This window comes from Malaclemys terrapin, chromosome 1, assembly GCF_027887155.1.
Source record: "Malaclemys terrapin pileata isolate rMalTer1 chromosome 1, rMalTer1.hap1, whole genome shotgun sequence".
NCBI lineage: Eukaryota > Metazoa > Chordata > Testudines > Emydidae > Malaclemys > Malaclemys terrapin.
In genome coordinates, this window is record NC_071505.1 from 352,243,297 (window position 1) to 352,261,436 (window position 18,140).

The following is an 18,140-nucleotide window of genomic DNA, read 5'->3' on the forward strand; positions in this document are numbered from 1 at the left end:
GTGGAAGCAGAGAAAGAACTGACAGGGATTTGAAGGGGATTTCATATTCAAACAATCTCCTTATGTGACCAAGAGTCAGGCTAGCTGTAACCCTAATAACGCGAGATTTGTAGAAGCGAGGATTGTGTGAGGCGAGTGGGAAAGAACTGTGTGGGAAGTTGTTGTGACCTTGTGTTAGATAAGTATGGAATGTAGACTAGAGTCTAAATTGTTGAGGGAAATAAGAAATCATGAGGATGTATGTATAAACAAAATGCAGCTGTCACCCATTATTGTATATAACAAAAGGTTACATACCTGTCTGTAATTGTTTACCTGGAGAGAGACCTGTTTTGCTCTCTCCCTCCATGCAATTGCTAGAAATAATAAAGTATCTGACTTGCTGCACCCAAACTGAGAGGGAGAACTCTGTTTTTCTCCGACACAGATAAGGACAAGCACGCCCATTTCTGAGAGTTCCATTCCATACACACTCGGGTATCCAATAATTTCTCCTCTCCAAAAGGATCCCCTGGTCAATTTTGGGAGCAGGCTCACCCTTCACATTTCTGTCTTCACAGATTGTTGGTTAGCACTTTTAACAATAATATCACCTAATAACAAATCAGGCTTAACCATGCTGGATACATATTGCATCCATTTATATTAGTAGGTGTCAAACAAGGATCTCTTTTCTTGTTTTAAAAGACGAGTTAATACCCAAACATTTCCAGATATTACTGAAAACATTTCATGTTCAAGTGATGCTAAACTAAGAATTTGCATTTCAGTATATCCTATGACCAAGGTAGTTTTATTTCCTAATTTTATTTGTTGTTTATACAGCAACCAGGAGGTGGTGTTCAGTCACCATCATATATTCCATGTTGCTTTTAGATTTCCCAGACCTATTTGTACCAACTTCACATTAGTATTTGCCTGCGTGTGAATGACACTATTTTGCAGTTGTGACAAGGAACTTAACTTATTCTTAATTACCTCCAGGTTTACAGTATTCTTAATTCCTGGTCCAAAACCAATTACTCCTAATATGGTGTGTTTTTATTTATGCCATCACAATAGGAAGGGAGTAGGTTAAACATTTAGGTTTAATTTTAGACATGTTTAGCTGAGTTCAATCCATACCTATTTTTATTTTTACTAATAGTGGATTTAACAAGACCTTTACTGGATTACTTTGGTTGCAAACAATTTATATGTCTTTATTTTAACTGGGATACCTTTTTTGAATGCATAGTTTTTGGTCCAGGTTTTGGTGCATGTGTCCAGGAACCATAGGTTCAATTGACCACTGGGTATTGGACAGTACCCTACAATAACTTAGTATTGTGCCTGTCTTTACAGAACCATCCCACTCATGTGGTAATAGTGGGTAGCTGGTAGTCCATATATTGTCCCCATAGGGACCTTTTATTTTAACCCCTATTTACCAGTAGTCTTGTATTATTGTTGTAAAGATATTTTTTACAAAGGCTCCCCCATTGTCAGAATTTATTATCTCAGTGGTGCCATATTTCCACACTACCTCATTAAAGAAGTTTTTGGCTACCCCCCTGGTGCTGTTATTTTTAGTGGGAAATGCTTCTACCCATCCTGAAAAAGGAATCAATTATCATCAATAAGTACCAGAATTCATTGTTACTTTCTGGTCATTTAGCAATAAAATCAATTTGAACCCTGTGCCATGGCCCAAGCCTTCGCTGGTGCAGCATGGGTTGCCAATGCAGATGATGAGCCTTGTCCCAAGCGCATCGCACGCAATTTCACACCCATGTTTTAACATTATTCTTCATGCACTCCCATTCTGCTATTCGCTTTAACCTTTTTAAAGTCCCTTCCACTCCTTTATGCATAAACTGATGGGCTACATTAAGTAACTCCTGTCTGTCTATTTTTCCTGGAATTCAGTTAGGGCGGTCTGTAGTGCCGTCTTTTGGCTCAGATGTGTCAGCGCAGATGTCCCTTTTTTGACCGCTAGTTACAACTCCTATGTAATGCTGTCAGGCTATTGTATCTACCCAGTTATTCAAGTGGCCTCCATACCGGTTCCTTTAATGTGTGCCTTTATATGATGCACCATTAATTGTTTAGGATTTTTTGTTACCCATTGGTAAATCCATTTCTATTTTTTTTGAATATGCAATATTCTTTCCGTTTGCTGCTTTTCACCCATTCCTATACTATGTATTTAAAATTGTATCCCATTTACACAAAAATCATTGTCACATAAATATACACCGGTCATAGGGAATTTTCATATTGCCTTAAAACCTGATAACTTGTATGGAGCTCGGCATGCTGGGCCGATCCATGATCTAGACGTCCCTGAATGACTTCCTCTTCTTAATTAATGGCAGTGTATTTTACACATCTTTTCCCTTTTACTACTATTGCACTCCCATCAGTAAACCAGACGTGATTTTCTTGACCTACGGTATCTAATTCTTCCACTGGGGGTGCCTTTACCAAGGCAGTTCATAGAATCATAGAAGATTAGAGTTGGAAGAGACCTCAGGAGGTCATCTAGTCCAACCCCCTGCTCAAAGCAGGAACAACACCAACTAAATCATTCAATCAGGGCTTTGCCAAGCCGGGCCTTAAAAACATCTAAGGAAGGAGATTCCATCACCTCCCTAGGTAACGCATTCCAGTGCTTTACCACCCTCCTAGTGAAATAGTGTTTCCTAATATACAACCTAGACCTCCCTCACTGCAACTTGAGACCATTACTCCTTGTTCTGTCATCTGCTACCACTGAGAACAATCTAGATCAATCCTCTTTGGAGCCCCCTTTCAGGTAGTTGAAATCAGCTCTCAAATCCCCCCTCACTCTTCTCTTCTCCAGACTAAACAATCCCAGTTCCCTCAGCCTCTCCTCATAAATCATGTGCTCCAGCCCCCTAATCATTTTTGTTGCGCTCCGCTGGACTCTTTCCAATTTTTCCACATCCTTCTTGTAGTGTGGAGCCCAAAACTGGACACAGTACTCCAGATGAGGCCGCACCAATGCCAAATAGAGGGGAATGATCATGTCTCTTGATCTGCTGGCAATGCTCCTAATACAGCCTAAAATGCCATTAGCCTTCTTGGCAACAAGGGCACACTGTTAACTCATATCCAGCTTCTCGTCCACTGTAATCCCTATGTCCTTTTCTGCAGAACTGCTGCCTAGCCACTCAGTCTCTAGTCTGTAACAGTGAATGAGATTTTTCCATCCTAAGTGCAGGACTCTGCACTTCTCCTTGTTGAACCTCATCAGGTTTTTTTTGGCCCAATCCTCTAATTTGTCTAGGTCCCTCTGTATCCGATCCCTACCCTCTAGTGTATCTACCACGCCTCCTAGTTTAGTGTCATCTGCAAACTTGCTGAGAGTGCAGTCCACACCACCCTCCAGATCATTAATAAAAATATTAAACAAAACCGGCCCCAGGACTGACCCTTGGGGCACTCCGCTTGAAACCGGCTGCCAACTAGACATGGAGCCATTGATCACTACCAATTGAGTCCGATGATCTAGCCAACTTTCTATCCGCCTTATAGTCTATTCATCCAGCCCATACTGCTTTAACTTGCTGGCAAGAATACTGTGGGAGACCGTATCAAAAGCTTTGCTAAAGTCAAGGAATAACACATCCACTGCTTTCCCGTCATCCACAGAGCCAGTTATCTCATCATAGAAGGCAATTGGGTTAGTCAGGTTTTCAACAATCATGGTGCATATGTCTTCCCGTTTTCCCAATTCTCCACCAAAAAATGTTATGCTTATAAGAAGCACATGGGATCTTTTTCAGGGGAAAAGGCAATATGCAGCATTTATTGGAGATAAAACAATTAGCATATGCATTCAGTCACACACACCCATTGTCCTGCCAGTCAATGTATAGTTACCAGTCCAGAGTCTGGAGCAAACTAGTGGCCAGCTAGATTGCTCGCGGGTAGGGAGGAGCCCGGTTGTCAGTCACGATATGATGCTCCGGGGAAGTCTTGGCCAGATGAACCCAAACTTTCATGCCAAAGCACCCTGTTTATATAGTGAGCTTCCTTCATTGGGACCACTGACTTTTGCACCATCATGCTGTAATCAATCGCTGTTTGATGAGTGCTTGTTTTCTTAATTGTTTTTTAATTCTTTATTTAATTTTTTTACTAGTCTCTTGGGGAGTTACCCCATGCTGGTTTTGATCACAGCTATTTTGTCCCGACTGATAGGTGCTTGCCTTATCTTTAGAGTCAACAATCTGCTCTTCTTGACATACCAATAGGGCCATGTTGCAATCTCCTGGTGACTTTACATCTGTTTTTGGTTTCTTCCTAGAACATCTGGTCCGGTGATGGCCTTCACACTTATCTTCTAACACACACTTACCTCATTCATACACAAAACAGGATTTATTTCCACAGAACATTTGAACAGGAACATCAAATTGCAATGCAGGCGAAAACAGTTGCATTCGTTTACTTATTTCAAAATGCTAATTTTAAGCCTACAGCAAAGTGACCCTAAAGGTCTATTACTGCCTTGAAATCAGCTTCAGACACAAGATTCTGAGTGATACATCTTTACCAATCATACAGTAGGCCATTCCTTTCTGCTTTCAGAAAGGGTGGCTGGCAAAATATAATCATATAATTATATCATTACATTAATTACATCATACATTAATACATTTAATACTTGCTACATTATTACCATAAAATCCCAGTACTAATAACAAGGATTAATAACAAGGATTTTTGTTATAAGCTGGGGACACATCAGTTGGAAGTAACAGAGGAGGAGAAGGACCTCAGAGTATTGGTTGATCACAAGTCTTTAAACCATGATTTGAGGACTTCAGTGGCTCAGATATAGGTTAGGGGTTGGTACAGGAGTGAGTGGGTGGGTGAGATTCTGTGGCCTGTGTTGTGCAGGAGGTCAGACTAGATGATCATAATGGTCCCTTCTGACCTTAAAGTCTACGATTCGATGATTCTACAGAGGTACCACTGAGGTGATCTGACCAGATGCCTTCTTTGGGCAGGAATGGGGAAGGTGGAGCCTACCCGGAGTCCATGGTGACATCTGTATTATCACATACCAGTGTGAGTGATGGCCGATCATGAACGGGTCAGAGGCCATGGTGATGAATGTTTCATATTCCTGGATTAAATTAGACAGGCACACACTGCTCAGATTCCTTTCTGCTGGAAGATACGGAGCACCCTTTCCCGGATCTGTTTGGTTTTCACCCCATACACAAGAGGGTTTAGCATGGGGGGCATCAGCAGGTAGAGATTGGCCACCAGGATGTGGACATGGTGGGGGACATTGTGGCCAAAGCGGTAGGTGAGGAACGTGAAGAGGGCAGGGATGTAAAATGACAGGATGACACACAAGTGAGATGCGCAGGTGCTGAAGGCCTTGAGATGGGTGTCTGTGCATGGGAGTCTCATTATGGCCTGAAGAATCATAGCATAGGACACGGTGATGATAAACAAGTCAAACCCACCCACCATAAAAGCCACAAACAGGCCGTAAATGACACTGATTGTAGCATCCCCACAAACCAGCTTCACCACGGCCATGTGATCACAGTATGTGTGGGAGATGAGGCAACGCTGGCAGAAGGGCAGCCTGTGGACAAGAAGGGAGAAGGGGCTCACCAGAAGGACTCCGCGTGCCAGCACCAGGCTCCCCATTGTCACTATGGCTGGGATGGACAGGATGCTGGAGTGCCGGAGGGGGCAGCAGATGGCGACATAGCGATCCAAGGCCATGGCCATGAGCACGCCCGACTCCACCGATGAGAAGGTGTGGATGAAGAACATCTGAGTGAGACAGGCATGGAACCCGATCTCCTTGGAGCCCAGCCAGAAGATGCTCAGCATTTTGGGCAGGGTGGACGTGGACAGGACCAGGTCGGTGACGGCCAGCATGGCCAGGAAGAGGTACATAGGCTCATGCAGGCTTGGCTCTGTCTTTATAATAAAGAGAACAATGACATTTCCCAGCACAGAAATGACATACATGATGCAGAAAGGGAAGGCGATCCAGAACTGGGCCTCCTGCAGTCCTGGGATGCCAACCAAGAGGAAGGCGGCAGGGTGGGAGCGGGTGATGGTGTTCAGACATGACATGACATGTTGCTCTTCTCCTACCTGGGCTGGGAGAACTTTCACCCTGTAAAAAAGCACCAATGAACCAATGAGGGCTGATTCATTTCCTGGGAAACAGGGGTGCAAGTGAGTTACTGAACATTGGATCAAGTTCCTCTGTTCAAAATACCAGCTCCAGTCCCAGGACAGCAACTTACATACAATCACTGGAGTTAGAGATTGTGGCAGTGCAGTCTGTCTCTTTGAGAGACAGTTCGAGATTTTTTTTGGTTTGTTTGTTTTCCCCCTTTGAGATTCAATTCCCTTTTCTGTTCTGGCTTTGTGTGTGGCATGAGTGTGAGAAGAATGAAGTGTGCTGGGGAGGAGTGCACTCTTCCTTGTTTCCTTCTTCTTTGTTAATCAGTGCAGCATTCTGTCTCTCCCTTTCAACCCTTCCCAGAAAACTAGGGAAAGGAAAGGACAAATAGGCAACCGCATAAACCTGTGTGAAAAAACTAGTGTTGCTGATGGGCTACTAATGACTGTATGGGCCACATTAGCCAAACCCTGCTGGAGACACAGGCACAGCCCTTTAGCAAAAGGCAGCCCCAGCTGGAAAAAAAACAGGATTAAAATCCCAGAAGCCTCAGGAGAAGGGGGCTAGTCTGAGAAGCTCTTATTCAGAGCTGGTTAGTGAGTCTCACATCAGTGTGGGCTGGAGTCTTTGTCCTGTTGTTTATTGTAGCAGCACTGCGTGTCTTTTCTTTACAATCTGACATATTTGTACTGCTATCATGGATAGAAACCTCATATGAGGCCGGGACCTCATTTTGCTAGGGCACTTTCCAGTCCCTGTCCTGAAAAGCTTGCAGTTTAAATAGTAAAGACAGACTCAAGGTGGGAGGAGAAACAGAGGCACAGAGAGATGACTTGCCCAATGTCACAGAGCAGGACAGTCAAGGAACCAGGAATAGAGCTCAGGTTTCCAGTCCTGTACCCTAGACCATGCTCCATCTCAACCCAGCTCCTTGTTCACTATAGCAAAGATGGAAAAGACCTTCAGGTGCTGGCTCTTAGACACTATGGCTGGATGTTGCTGTGAGCAGTGCTCCACACAATCTCTTTTTTCTAAAAGATCTGCTTTGGTTCCAATAGGAATTGGTTCAGGGAATTTCTATGGTCTGTCTCATACAGGAGGTCAGACTAAATGTTTACAGTTGTCCTTTCTGGCCTTGCCATCTATGAAGAGTTAGTGTTCCTCACCTGTCCATGTCCCTTGGCCAGTGTACACTTGTTTATCTGTTATATTTTCATAAAACTTGTCTAGTCTAGTTTTCATGATGATTGATGGATCTTCCTTGGGGTAAGGAACAGCTTCTGTATGAGAAGAGATTAATAAAACTGGGATTTTTCATCTTGGAAAAGAGACATCTAAGGGGAGGGGGGGATATGATAGAGGTGTATAAAATCATGACTGGTGTGGAAAAAGTAAATAAGGAAGTGTTATTTACTCCTTCTCATAACACAAATACTAGGGGCCACCAAATTAAATTAAGAGGCAACAGATTTAAAACAAACAAAAGAAAGTTTTTTCCACATAATGCACAGTCAATCTGTGCAACTCCTTGCGAGAGGATGTCTTGAAGGCCAAGACTATAACAGAGTTTACTACATAAGTTTATGGAGGATAGGTCAATCAATGGCTATTAGCCAGGATGGGCTGGGATGGTGTCCCTATACTCTGTTTGCCAGAAGCTGGGAATGGGTGACAGGGGATGGATCACTTGGTGATTACCTGTTCTGTTCATTCACTCTGAAGCACCTGGCATTGGCCACTGTCAGCAAACAAGATAGTGGGCTAGATGGACCCTTGGTCTGACCCAGGATGGCCTTTCTTATGTTCTTATATCCATATTATTTTTCACTTAATAGGACAACAATAGGCATGTGAACTATGAAGGTATTTATATAGCCCCCATCACTGTAGTGTCTTTGCATCCCAGTCGTTAATTAATATATCAACACAGCACTCCCGAGAGAGAAATGTGGTTATTTCCATTTTACAGATGGAGAACTGAGGTACAGAGAGATGAAGTGATTTGCCCATAGTCCAGGGCCTTCAACAAAAGACCAGAGAAGAGCTACAAGAATGATTCCAGGGCTGAAAAGCACACTTTACTGTGAGAGTCATCTCGCTCTCAATCTGTATAGATTCAATTGACTTGGTCACAGTCTAGAAATCCCTCCATGGGGAGAAGATCCCTTATGCAAGGGGGATCTTTCATCTAGCAGACAAAGACATACAAGAACCAAAGACTGGAAGCTGAACCAAAACAATCGGGAAATAAGCCCACATTTGTAACGACGAGAGTAATTGACCATTGAAACAAATTACTAATGGATGCAGTGTATTCTACATTGCTTCAGATCCTTAAATCAAGACTGAACTAGAGCCCAGAAGGGCGTGAGGCAGGAATCACTGGATGGAATTCTAGTGCCTGCATCATGCTGGACTAGATGATCAGACTGATCTCTTCTGGCCTCAAAATCTGTAACCCAGAATTTCGAATGTGATTTGTTTTGGGGTGACTAACTTTAGACTCCTTGGTGGGATCTAATTTTCAGAAAATGCCAAGCATCCATCTTCTGAGAATGGAAACCTTTGAGGTGTGTCAGTAATTATAGTGATAAAATAATAATAATTAATACTTCACTCCTAGATGGTATTTTTCATCAGCAGATCTCAAAGCAATTTACAAAGGGGTTGGGATCGTCGTTAACAATAACATGCAGTTGGTGTTCTAGCTAGATTTATAGGAGAGGCATCGAGAGTGACAGACATTCAATGCTACAGGTCCAATCCTGCAGTCCAATACACAGACAGCCCCATTGACTTTAATGGCATTGCTTCCCTGGGTATGGGATAAGGGCATGAGAAAGGGTTTCCACACTCAGGATGGGGTCCTGGGTAGGTAGAGCTTTGAGGCTGTGAAGTGATAAACATCATTAGGGTTCCAGCTCAGAGCACCTAAAAAAAAGAAATGCAGTTAGAGCTGGAGTTGTTTCTGCCCAGCCTATTTTCATAGTACTGCCCTGGCTGTTATATCTAGCCTGCTGAGTGATATGAATAGCCAATTAATTGACTACATCTCTGGTTCGTTATGAAAAATGGTCAAGAGACCAAATAACCAAATGTAGCCAATTTTATTGTCTAAGACAAAGTAGTACAATATGAAAGGGAGACATACATCTCTCTCCTTTTGGGAAGCAATTCCAACCTTGCATCATGTTCATCTTATACAGTAGGTGTGCTTCAAAATATGCTACCCAAATCATTTCTATTTATAGCACAATTGTTTATATACTAGAAAGCACTCTATATGTCACCAAAGATCCAACCAACCCGTTCCTTGAATTGTTGTTCTGTACCTTACCTTACCTCTGTTTTGGATGCTACATTCCAAACTGGCTGCCCATGAATGTACCTGCTGCACTAGGACATAGATAGGCTTGGAGAGATTAGATTTTTATCAGTAAATGTTGATAAATGTCAATTTCACTGTACACAGTGTGACACAGAAATCCTTTGGCAAGAACCCCTGTTCTTTGAAAACAATTCTCACCACAATCCTGACAATCTCACTACACCAAACACAAATCTTGCAGGATATTTATCCTTAAAGGTAATATGTAAAGTATCTGCAGAAAGCTCCTAAGTTGTCAAGATTTGTAATCATTGTGAGATGCATGTACAGGTAATATTTAAGGAATAACATATTCATATTGATAATGTGCTGTATGGGCTTGGAGTAGAATTAAGTCACCAGGAGATACAGTAATGTGTCTTGATGATGGCCCATTCAGGCAAAGAAGAATTGTCAACCCATCCTGTTTGACTGGTGATGCAATGCAAGGTTCAATTATTTAGCCTTGTACAATACTAGGCCTTGAATGTAAAACCATCACAGGCAACAAGAAATGTTTGAAGCCATTTAAAGCTGAAATAAATACTTTACAGCCAGACTGGGGTTCACCCTATCTGTGACTAGAAACAAAAGGCTGTTTTCAGTCTAGCACAGAGAAGGAAAAACACTCTGTATCCATCCACTGCAGAAATGCCTTGTGGAGTAAGAGTGTTTTCATTAACATTTGGATCCTGTTTCTTGTGAAACCAGCCAGCTTTGCAAGAGACTCAACTTTGGGGGGTGGGAGGGAGAATCCACTTTATTAGATAGGAAAGATAATTAATGCTAAGTGTAGACCCAGTTTTGCATTTTATGATTTTCTTTTGCATTGTCACCATTTGTTTCTGCCACTCTCTGCTGTTTCTTGTTAAATCTTTTTTTCTTTCTTAAATAAACCAACTTTTGTTTTATTACAAAAGCTCACAAGTGCCATGTGTAATACTGGATCAGTGGTTTAAGGTAAAACTGGTAAACAGGACACACTGCTCTTCAGGGGCAGGGAATCTGGGATGTCTGAGATTAGCTAGTGTTGGGGGATGTATATCAGAGGGGACTGATTCAAAGGGACTTGGGGAATGGAGCACCCCCATTGTTAACCTGCAAGGCAAATTCAGGGTTGGCCTAGCCCAGAGGAGAGTGCCTGAGTGGCTGATGGGCAGGTGGTGTCCGGGAGCCAGCACCCAGCCACCACAAGAGAGATTCCCTCTCACTGAGTCAGGGAGTAAAGAGATAAGTCACAGTCCTGGGTGTCCTGAGAACCATCACACACAGACACACACTGGTGAAAAATATTTCCATTGATGATAATCAAAATTCTCAACCAGGCTGCTTGAGACCATATAAGCATTTGATTTAAGACTCTTCACTTTGTATATTTTGACATCTGATGTCAACAATTTGTGTTTTAACTGTTATAAAACTTTAACTTCTTGAATCTCAGTGTCTGCTTGCATTATTTATTTATTGTCTGACCCCCACCCCCCAGTTTCCTGCAACTGTGAAAATTTAAACAAATAAAATGAAAAAAAAAACATACTCATGTGAAACGGTGGAAATGTAAATTGATGAAAAAAATAAAAATGCTTAAAAAGAGAGAGATTATCCTTCAAAATGATAAAAAGAAACCAAACTGAATTCTTCCAGCCCTAACCATAGAACCTTTGACAGCCTCCTGTTTTCTAATGTCACAGCTGACATCAGCTATGCAAAGTGTAGTGGGGCACTTGACATGGGTGGACAGAATGGTGGGGAAAGCACTGCGTTAACAAATCTTCCCAACACACATAAATTACATTAATACCATGCACATAATACTCATTAATGTGGTGTATATAACACATAACATATACTTATTGGCTAACACAGCCCTAAATCCATGCACTTCCAGAGACCGCTGAGCATCGGGGCTGTGTGTGCTTGGAGCTGAGACCTGCCACGTTAGTGAACCCCTCTCCCCAATGCACAGGGTGATCTTTTCCTGTACATGATCCTGTAAGCCAGCTGAGCCCCCTCCGCCCCCCCCGCGTAACGGCTGAAGAGACTCAGCCACAAAGAAGTCAGTTTCCCTAAAACTCCTGACTCACCATCAATACCTCTTGCAATAAGACAATGCGAGTTCAGATCATCCACTCAGAGGAGGATGAACCCAGCTCCAATAGCACGAGACACCCAGCTGCGGGGGCTGGAGAGTAGGAATGGCTTATACAGAGACAGTGGGTGTCCCCAGCAGCTGGAGTTTGTCTCTCTGGGCCACTGCCACAGCTGAGGGAGGCTAAATATACACATGGAGGTGAATGGTGTCAGGAAAAAGTAACCCTCCCCTGTCTGTCTAATGACACACCAACACCAATTCCTTTAAAATGCGAGAGGACAAATAAAAGGAGACTGAAGCAGATTTTAGTTTCCCCCCTTTCTGTTGGATGGATCCAATGCTCCATTTGCACTAGCATCTTTGACAATGGGATCATAGCTCTGGGGAGTAGCATTTCTTGGATGGTGTAGTAGGTCCTAGCCGGGGCTCGACCCTTCCGGACAGGAGGGGAGCCACACCGACTCACTACTGTGGGAACAAGCAGTCAGTTAGTCCCGAAACTCCGGCTCTTTAGTGCAGAGTCGGAGCGACCACAGTTAAAGCTCAGGCCCTTGACTGCAGGGGCTGAGCGAGCAAATAGATCAGAGCCCAGGCCCTGGATCAGGGCGGGGCAAACACAGTTAGCTCAGGCCCTTGGTTGCAGGGGCTGAGCGAGCAGGCAGTCAGAGCCCAGGCCCTGGATCAGGGCGGGGCAACACAGTTAGCTCAGGCCCTTGGTTGCAGGGGCTGAGCGAGCAGACAGTTCAGAGCCCAGGCCCTGGATCAGGGCGGGGCAAACACAGTTAGCTCAGGCCCTTGTTTGCAGGGAGCTGAGCGAGTGAATAGTTCAAAGCCCGGGCCCTGGATCAGGGCGGGGCAAACACAGTTAGCTCAGGCCCTTGTTGCAGGGGCTGAGCGAGCAAATAGTTCAAAGCCCAGGCCCTGGATCAGGGCGGGGCAAACACAGTTAGGCTCAGGCCCTTGTTGCAGGGGCTGAGCGAGCAAATAGTTCAAATAAGATACGCCTAGGCTTCTGTAGCCGAGCGTTGGGTGAGGGGGAAGCCTGCCACCCGTGCAGGGGGTGGCAGGGGGGAACGCAGGCCCACCCACTCCACTGCGTTCCAGCCCGGGGCCCTAACAGCGGTTGCTGCCGCTGCTGGTCAGTGGGGTATCCAGGCCGCAACACACTGACATAGGCTCACACTCAGTTACAGCCGGACCGGGGTCGGCTACCCCCGGGCTACTTCCGTGATCCCCCTCACAGCCTACCTCGGTCGTTGCGCCGGGATCGGGCCAGTCCACCTGCATGGGCTCCTCTCTGCCCGGGCTCAGCGGCAAGTCTGGTAGCTCTGCCGGGAAGTCCGGCCAATGGTCCTCAGGCGGCTCCTCTGGATAGCAGCAGGGGCGAAGGGGTTCGGGTCCAGTCTCACCCTCAGGGTTAGTGGGGTGCGGTTCCCAGGGGTTCTCCCAGTAGCGGGCGTGAATGGGCTCCGGCGGCTCCTCCTCGTAGCGGGCCCGGGGTAGCTCAGGCCAGCTAGGGTCCAGGCCTCGGTCTTCGACGGTCTCCTGGCCGGGAGCTCCCGGCCGCACGTCTGCTCCCTCCGGTGGCTGGCCGCCGACTGAGCTCTGGCGGCTGGCCTTTATACTTCCTGTCCCGCCCCTTGACTTCCGGGGGGCGGGGACAGGCGGTGGTGGTCCCACCCACTCTGGTGCCTGCACGTGGGCTCCCTCTTCTGGACAGGAGGGGAGCCACACCGACTCACTACAGATGGGTTCTGTCAAACCTGTCTCTCTGTCTTTACAGTACTCCTCATAGTGTTGTCAAAGGCACATGGTATTTCACTCTGTTAACTGCAGCCAAATACAATACATAGGTCCCATATAAATAATAGGATTTTTTTTTTAATTAGTCTTATTCATTGACCATGAGAGTGGTGGGTTTTTTTTCTTATAAAGGACAGTATCACAGGAACATGTGAATCATCTACTAAGCTCCTGGAGTCAGCGATCTCTTTTGGCAATAAGCTCTGTGAAAACATGTTTCCTGTATTGACCATAATGACTGCTGTAATCACCTAGTCTCACCTCCCTAACTTAGGCCAGAGAACTTCCCCAAAATATTGTTTGGGGCAGATCTTTTAGAAAAACATCCAACCTTGAATTAAAAATTGTCAGTGATGGAGAAGCCATCACGACACTTAGCAAATTGTTCCAGTAGTTAGTTACCATCACTGTTAAAATTGTACACTTTATTTCCAGCCTGAATTTGTCTAGCTTAAACTTCCAGCCATTACCTTTTTCTGCTAGACTAAGGAGCCCATTATTAAATATTTGTTCCCCAGGTAGGTACTTATAGACTGTAATCAAATCCCCACTTAACCTTTGTGACAACCTGGCACCCCTATATTCACCATTGTCATTTAATTAGGATACATTTTCTACAAAGTATGACTTGTGAGGTATCATTCTGAAAGTCTTGATCTGCTAGACAGTAATATCGCATTGGATTGTATGTGCTATTGTTGTATGTGAAGTTATGAAGTTTGGTTATGTATGTGTTACTGAAACATGTGAGGTTGAAAGCACCCACAAGCAGCCTTTCAGATACAACAGTAAAAAGGCCAAAGAGGGTTTATGGCTCATTGAGGAAACGCACACAAGCACAAGAATTACCCCAGGAACCGTGTACACTAGAAATCTCTCAGCGATAGCACTGCACAATGGGAACTGTTTGACCCAGGTCACAGCAAAAGAGCTTTTCAGCAAGTGGGAAGAATATATAAAAGGGGGGGAATTACATCATGATGGTACCTCACTCTCCTACAACCACAAACTTAGAAAAACCTGAGGAACAAGGGCTGAACTGTGGGAAGTGATGGTCCCAGGCTAAGGGATTGCTAGCCTGTGTATGAAAACTTGGGAAACCCAAGCTGAAAAGCCAAGACAGCTTGTGCCCTAAGAATCTGCTAGCCTGTTTGTCACTCAGGGTGAGAATTTGCTAATGCATGGTTTCACTAGTATGTTAATCTCAGTTTGCATTTTTTTGCTTATTTTCTAGGTAATCTTCTTTGATCTGTTTGCTAGCACTTATAATCACTTAAAATCTATCTTTTGCAGTTAATACACTTGTTTTTGTTTTGCCTAAAACCAGTGTGTGGAAATCATACTTGGGTGGAAAGCTGATGCAGATCTTCATGGTATAATTTTGGGTTTACCCTTCAAAGCAGGGTGTGCACAAAGCGGGCAGTTCCTTAGCTGAGCCTTCCCAAGCAGAGCTGATTTCAGCATCTGTGTGAAGCTGCAGCTGGGCGTGTCCCTACCTGGGTGAATGCTGGTGAAAGAGCTTGGAGAGCTTAGCAACTGGTCACAGCAGCATGGTGTGAGAGGGAGCCCGGGCTGGTGGGTCAGGAAGGCTCAGTGGTACCCCAGTTCCAGGTGACACCCCAAGTGGAGGGGAACCCATCACAACAGTCTCTTTGTTAAGCTAAATAGATTGAGGTCCTTGAGTCTATCATTAAAAGGCATGTTTTCTAATCATTTAATCATTCTCATGGCTTTTCTCGGAACCCTCTCCAACTTATCAACCTTCTTCCTGAATTGTGGACTCCAGAACTGGACACAGGGTTCCAGCAGTGGTCACAGCAGTGCCAAATGCAGAGGTAAAGTAACCTCTCTATGCCCGCCCGAGATTCCCCTGTTTATTTATTCAAGGACAGCATTTGTCCATTTGGCCACAGTGTTGTGCTGGGAGCTCATATTCAGCTGATTATCAATCTTTTTCAGAGTCACTGCTTGCCAGGATAGAGTCCCCCATCCTGTAAATATGGCCTGAATTCTTTGTCCCTAGATGTTTGCATTTACATTTAGCTATATTACAACACATATTGTTTTCTTGCACCCAGTTTACCGAGCAATTAAGTCACACTATATCAGTGATCTGTCCTCTTCATTATCTTCCACTCTGTATTGAGGAAAAGTGGCCTCCCACGGACCCGGACGGGGAGTAACCCCTCGCTGAGCCTTGGTGGGTGGATCCAGGCTGGGCTCACCCCTCCCACCGGAAGTCAGTGGGTGGGACAGGAAGTATAAAAGGTGGATCTGGGAGCTCATTTGGGCTGCAGCCACCAGGAGTGTTGCGGTCAGTATCCCCGCTGACCCAGTGGCAAACCGCACTGCCACAGTTAGGGCCCTGGGCCGGGGTGTAGTGGAGTTGTTGGGCTTGTGCCCCTATGCCACCCCAACCCTGGGGTGGCTTTGTCCCCCAATCTAGGCCAAGAAGCCAGTGCTTGTTGGCCATACACCAGAGCTAGGATGCCCATACCCAGTGTTGCTCGGGCTTGAATACAGGCCCAAGCCATAGACTCAGTGTCCCACCCAGAATGAGGGCCTGGGCTACCCAGCTGCCTTTGCTGCTTGGCCCTGACCATCTGTAAGTTGGAGGGCTTTAGGTTTATTAGGAGCTGGGGAACCTTTTGGGGAAGGAGTGGCCCATACAGGAGAGAGTAGCTCCACTTTAACCAAAATGGAACCTGATTGATAGCATGTAAAATTTAAAAAGTTATGGAGGACTTATAAACTAAGGGCTGGTGAAAAGCCAACAGGTGCAGAGGAGCACACAAATAAAGGATGAATTTGTTACAGGAGGAACTGTACATCCTAGTAAAAAGGATAGGAAAGATGTTGGTGAATTATACGTAGGAGCTAGGAAACCAACTGAATATTGATAAAATGTACAAGTGCTTATATGCAAATGCTGGAAATCTAAAAAATATGGTAGGTGAACTTGAGTGCTTGGCATTAAATGGGGATATTGATATGACAGGCATCACAGAAACTCAATGGAAAGATAAGAACATAAGAACAAGAAAACGGCCATACTAGGTCAGACCAAAGGTCCATCTATCCGAGTATCCTGTCTACCGACAGTGGCCAATTCTAGGTGCTTCACAGGGAATGAACAGATCAGGTAATCATCAAGTGATTCATCCCTATCACCTGTTCCCAGCTTCTGGCAATCAGAGGCTAGGGACACCATCTCTGCCCATCTTGGCTAATAGCCATTGATGGACCTATCCTCCATGAACTTATCTTGATCTTTTTGAACTATTTCAAAAGACTGTTATAGTCTTGACCTTCACAACATCCTCTGGCAAAGAGTTCCACAGGTTGATTGTGCATTGTCTGAAGAAATACTTCCTTTGTTTGTTTTAAACCTGCTGCCCTTTTCTGAACCTTTTTCAAATTCCAATATTTTTTTTTTTATTTTAGATAGAGTGACCACATCTGCACACTGTATTCAAGATTTGGACATACTGCAGATTTATACAAAGGCAATATGATATTTTCTGTCTTAATATCTATCCTTTTCCTAATGGTTCCCAACATTCTGTTTGCTTTTTTGACTGTCACTGCACATTGAGTGGATATTTTCACAGAACTATCCACAATGACTCCAAGATCTCTTTCTTATTGATTAATGTACTAAAGGATCAAATATGGTGCTGCCTCTTTTAGGGCAGGCCTACACTACATAATTACTTCAGTATAGCTACGTTGTTCAGGGGTGTGAAACATCCACCCCCGAGTGACATAGTTATACCAACATAAGTGCCGGTGTAGATTGTTCTATGTCGGCACGAGAGCTTCTTTCGGAGGTGCATTAACTACGGTGATGCGAGATCTCTTTCCTGTTGGGATATTTCAATTCAATTAGACTCGTTAGCACTGACCCCCCACTTGGTAAGGCAACTCCCATCTTTTGATATGCTGTGAATTTATACCTCCCTACTGTATTTTCCACTCCATGCATCTGATGAAGTGGGTTTTAGCCCACAAAAGCTTATGCCCAAATAAATTTGTTCGTCTCTAAGATGCCACAAGGACTCCTCATTGTTTTTGCTGATACAGACTAACACGGCTACCGCTCTGATAATCTACTGAGTGTGTTCATCCTATTTGTATGAATGTATCATTCTTGTATCTGAAACTAGGAATATAGTGCATCTGACGAAGTGGGTATTCACCCACAAAAGGTTATGCTCCAATACGTCTGCTAGTCTGTAAGGTGCCACAGGACTCTCAGTCGCTTTTTAGGAATATAAAGTGTAATTCTGAGTTCCTATTGTAATTATGCAATGTGTGGGCCATTAATGGTGGTTTGGAAGCTTGATGGCTCCCATTGATTACGACAATTGGTCGTAAATAGTCTGTTTACTTGCAAACCTTCCTGGGTACATGCAGGCCAGCCCTAGGAGAATGAAGAATTAGATCTTACTGTGACATGTGACCATGTCACATGATACTGGAAGCCATATTCAATCTGGTACTTTTCCATTTAGAAGAAGGGGTGGGGACCCAGAGAGATAAAGGATTCCCACTTTGCGCCAAAGCTATAAAAGGGGGTGGAACAAAACAAAGCGGATCCCAGTCATGAGAAAGCTCCTGTTTTTCACCTTTGTACTGGGGAAAGGATAGGCCCCAGAGTAGGAAGGAGTCTAGTCTGTGAAAGAAGCTTATTGGAAAATCCCTGA

General features: G+C 44.5%; 1 protein-coding gene across 1 annotated transcript; it reads right to left on the reverse strand.

Moving 5' to 3' along the window:
- Nucleotides 1-5,169: 5,169 nt before the first annotated feature.
- Nucleotides 5,170-6,117, reverse strand: LOC128833211 (olfactory receptor 52R1-like). Its single transcript, XM_054021238.1, has one exon. The coding sequence runs from the start codon at nt 6,115-6,117 to the stop codon at nt 5,170-5,172; it is 948 nt and encodes a 315-aa protein (XP_053877213.1).
- Between the last annotated feature and the right edge of the window lie 12,023 nt (nt 6,118-18,140).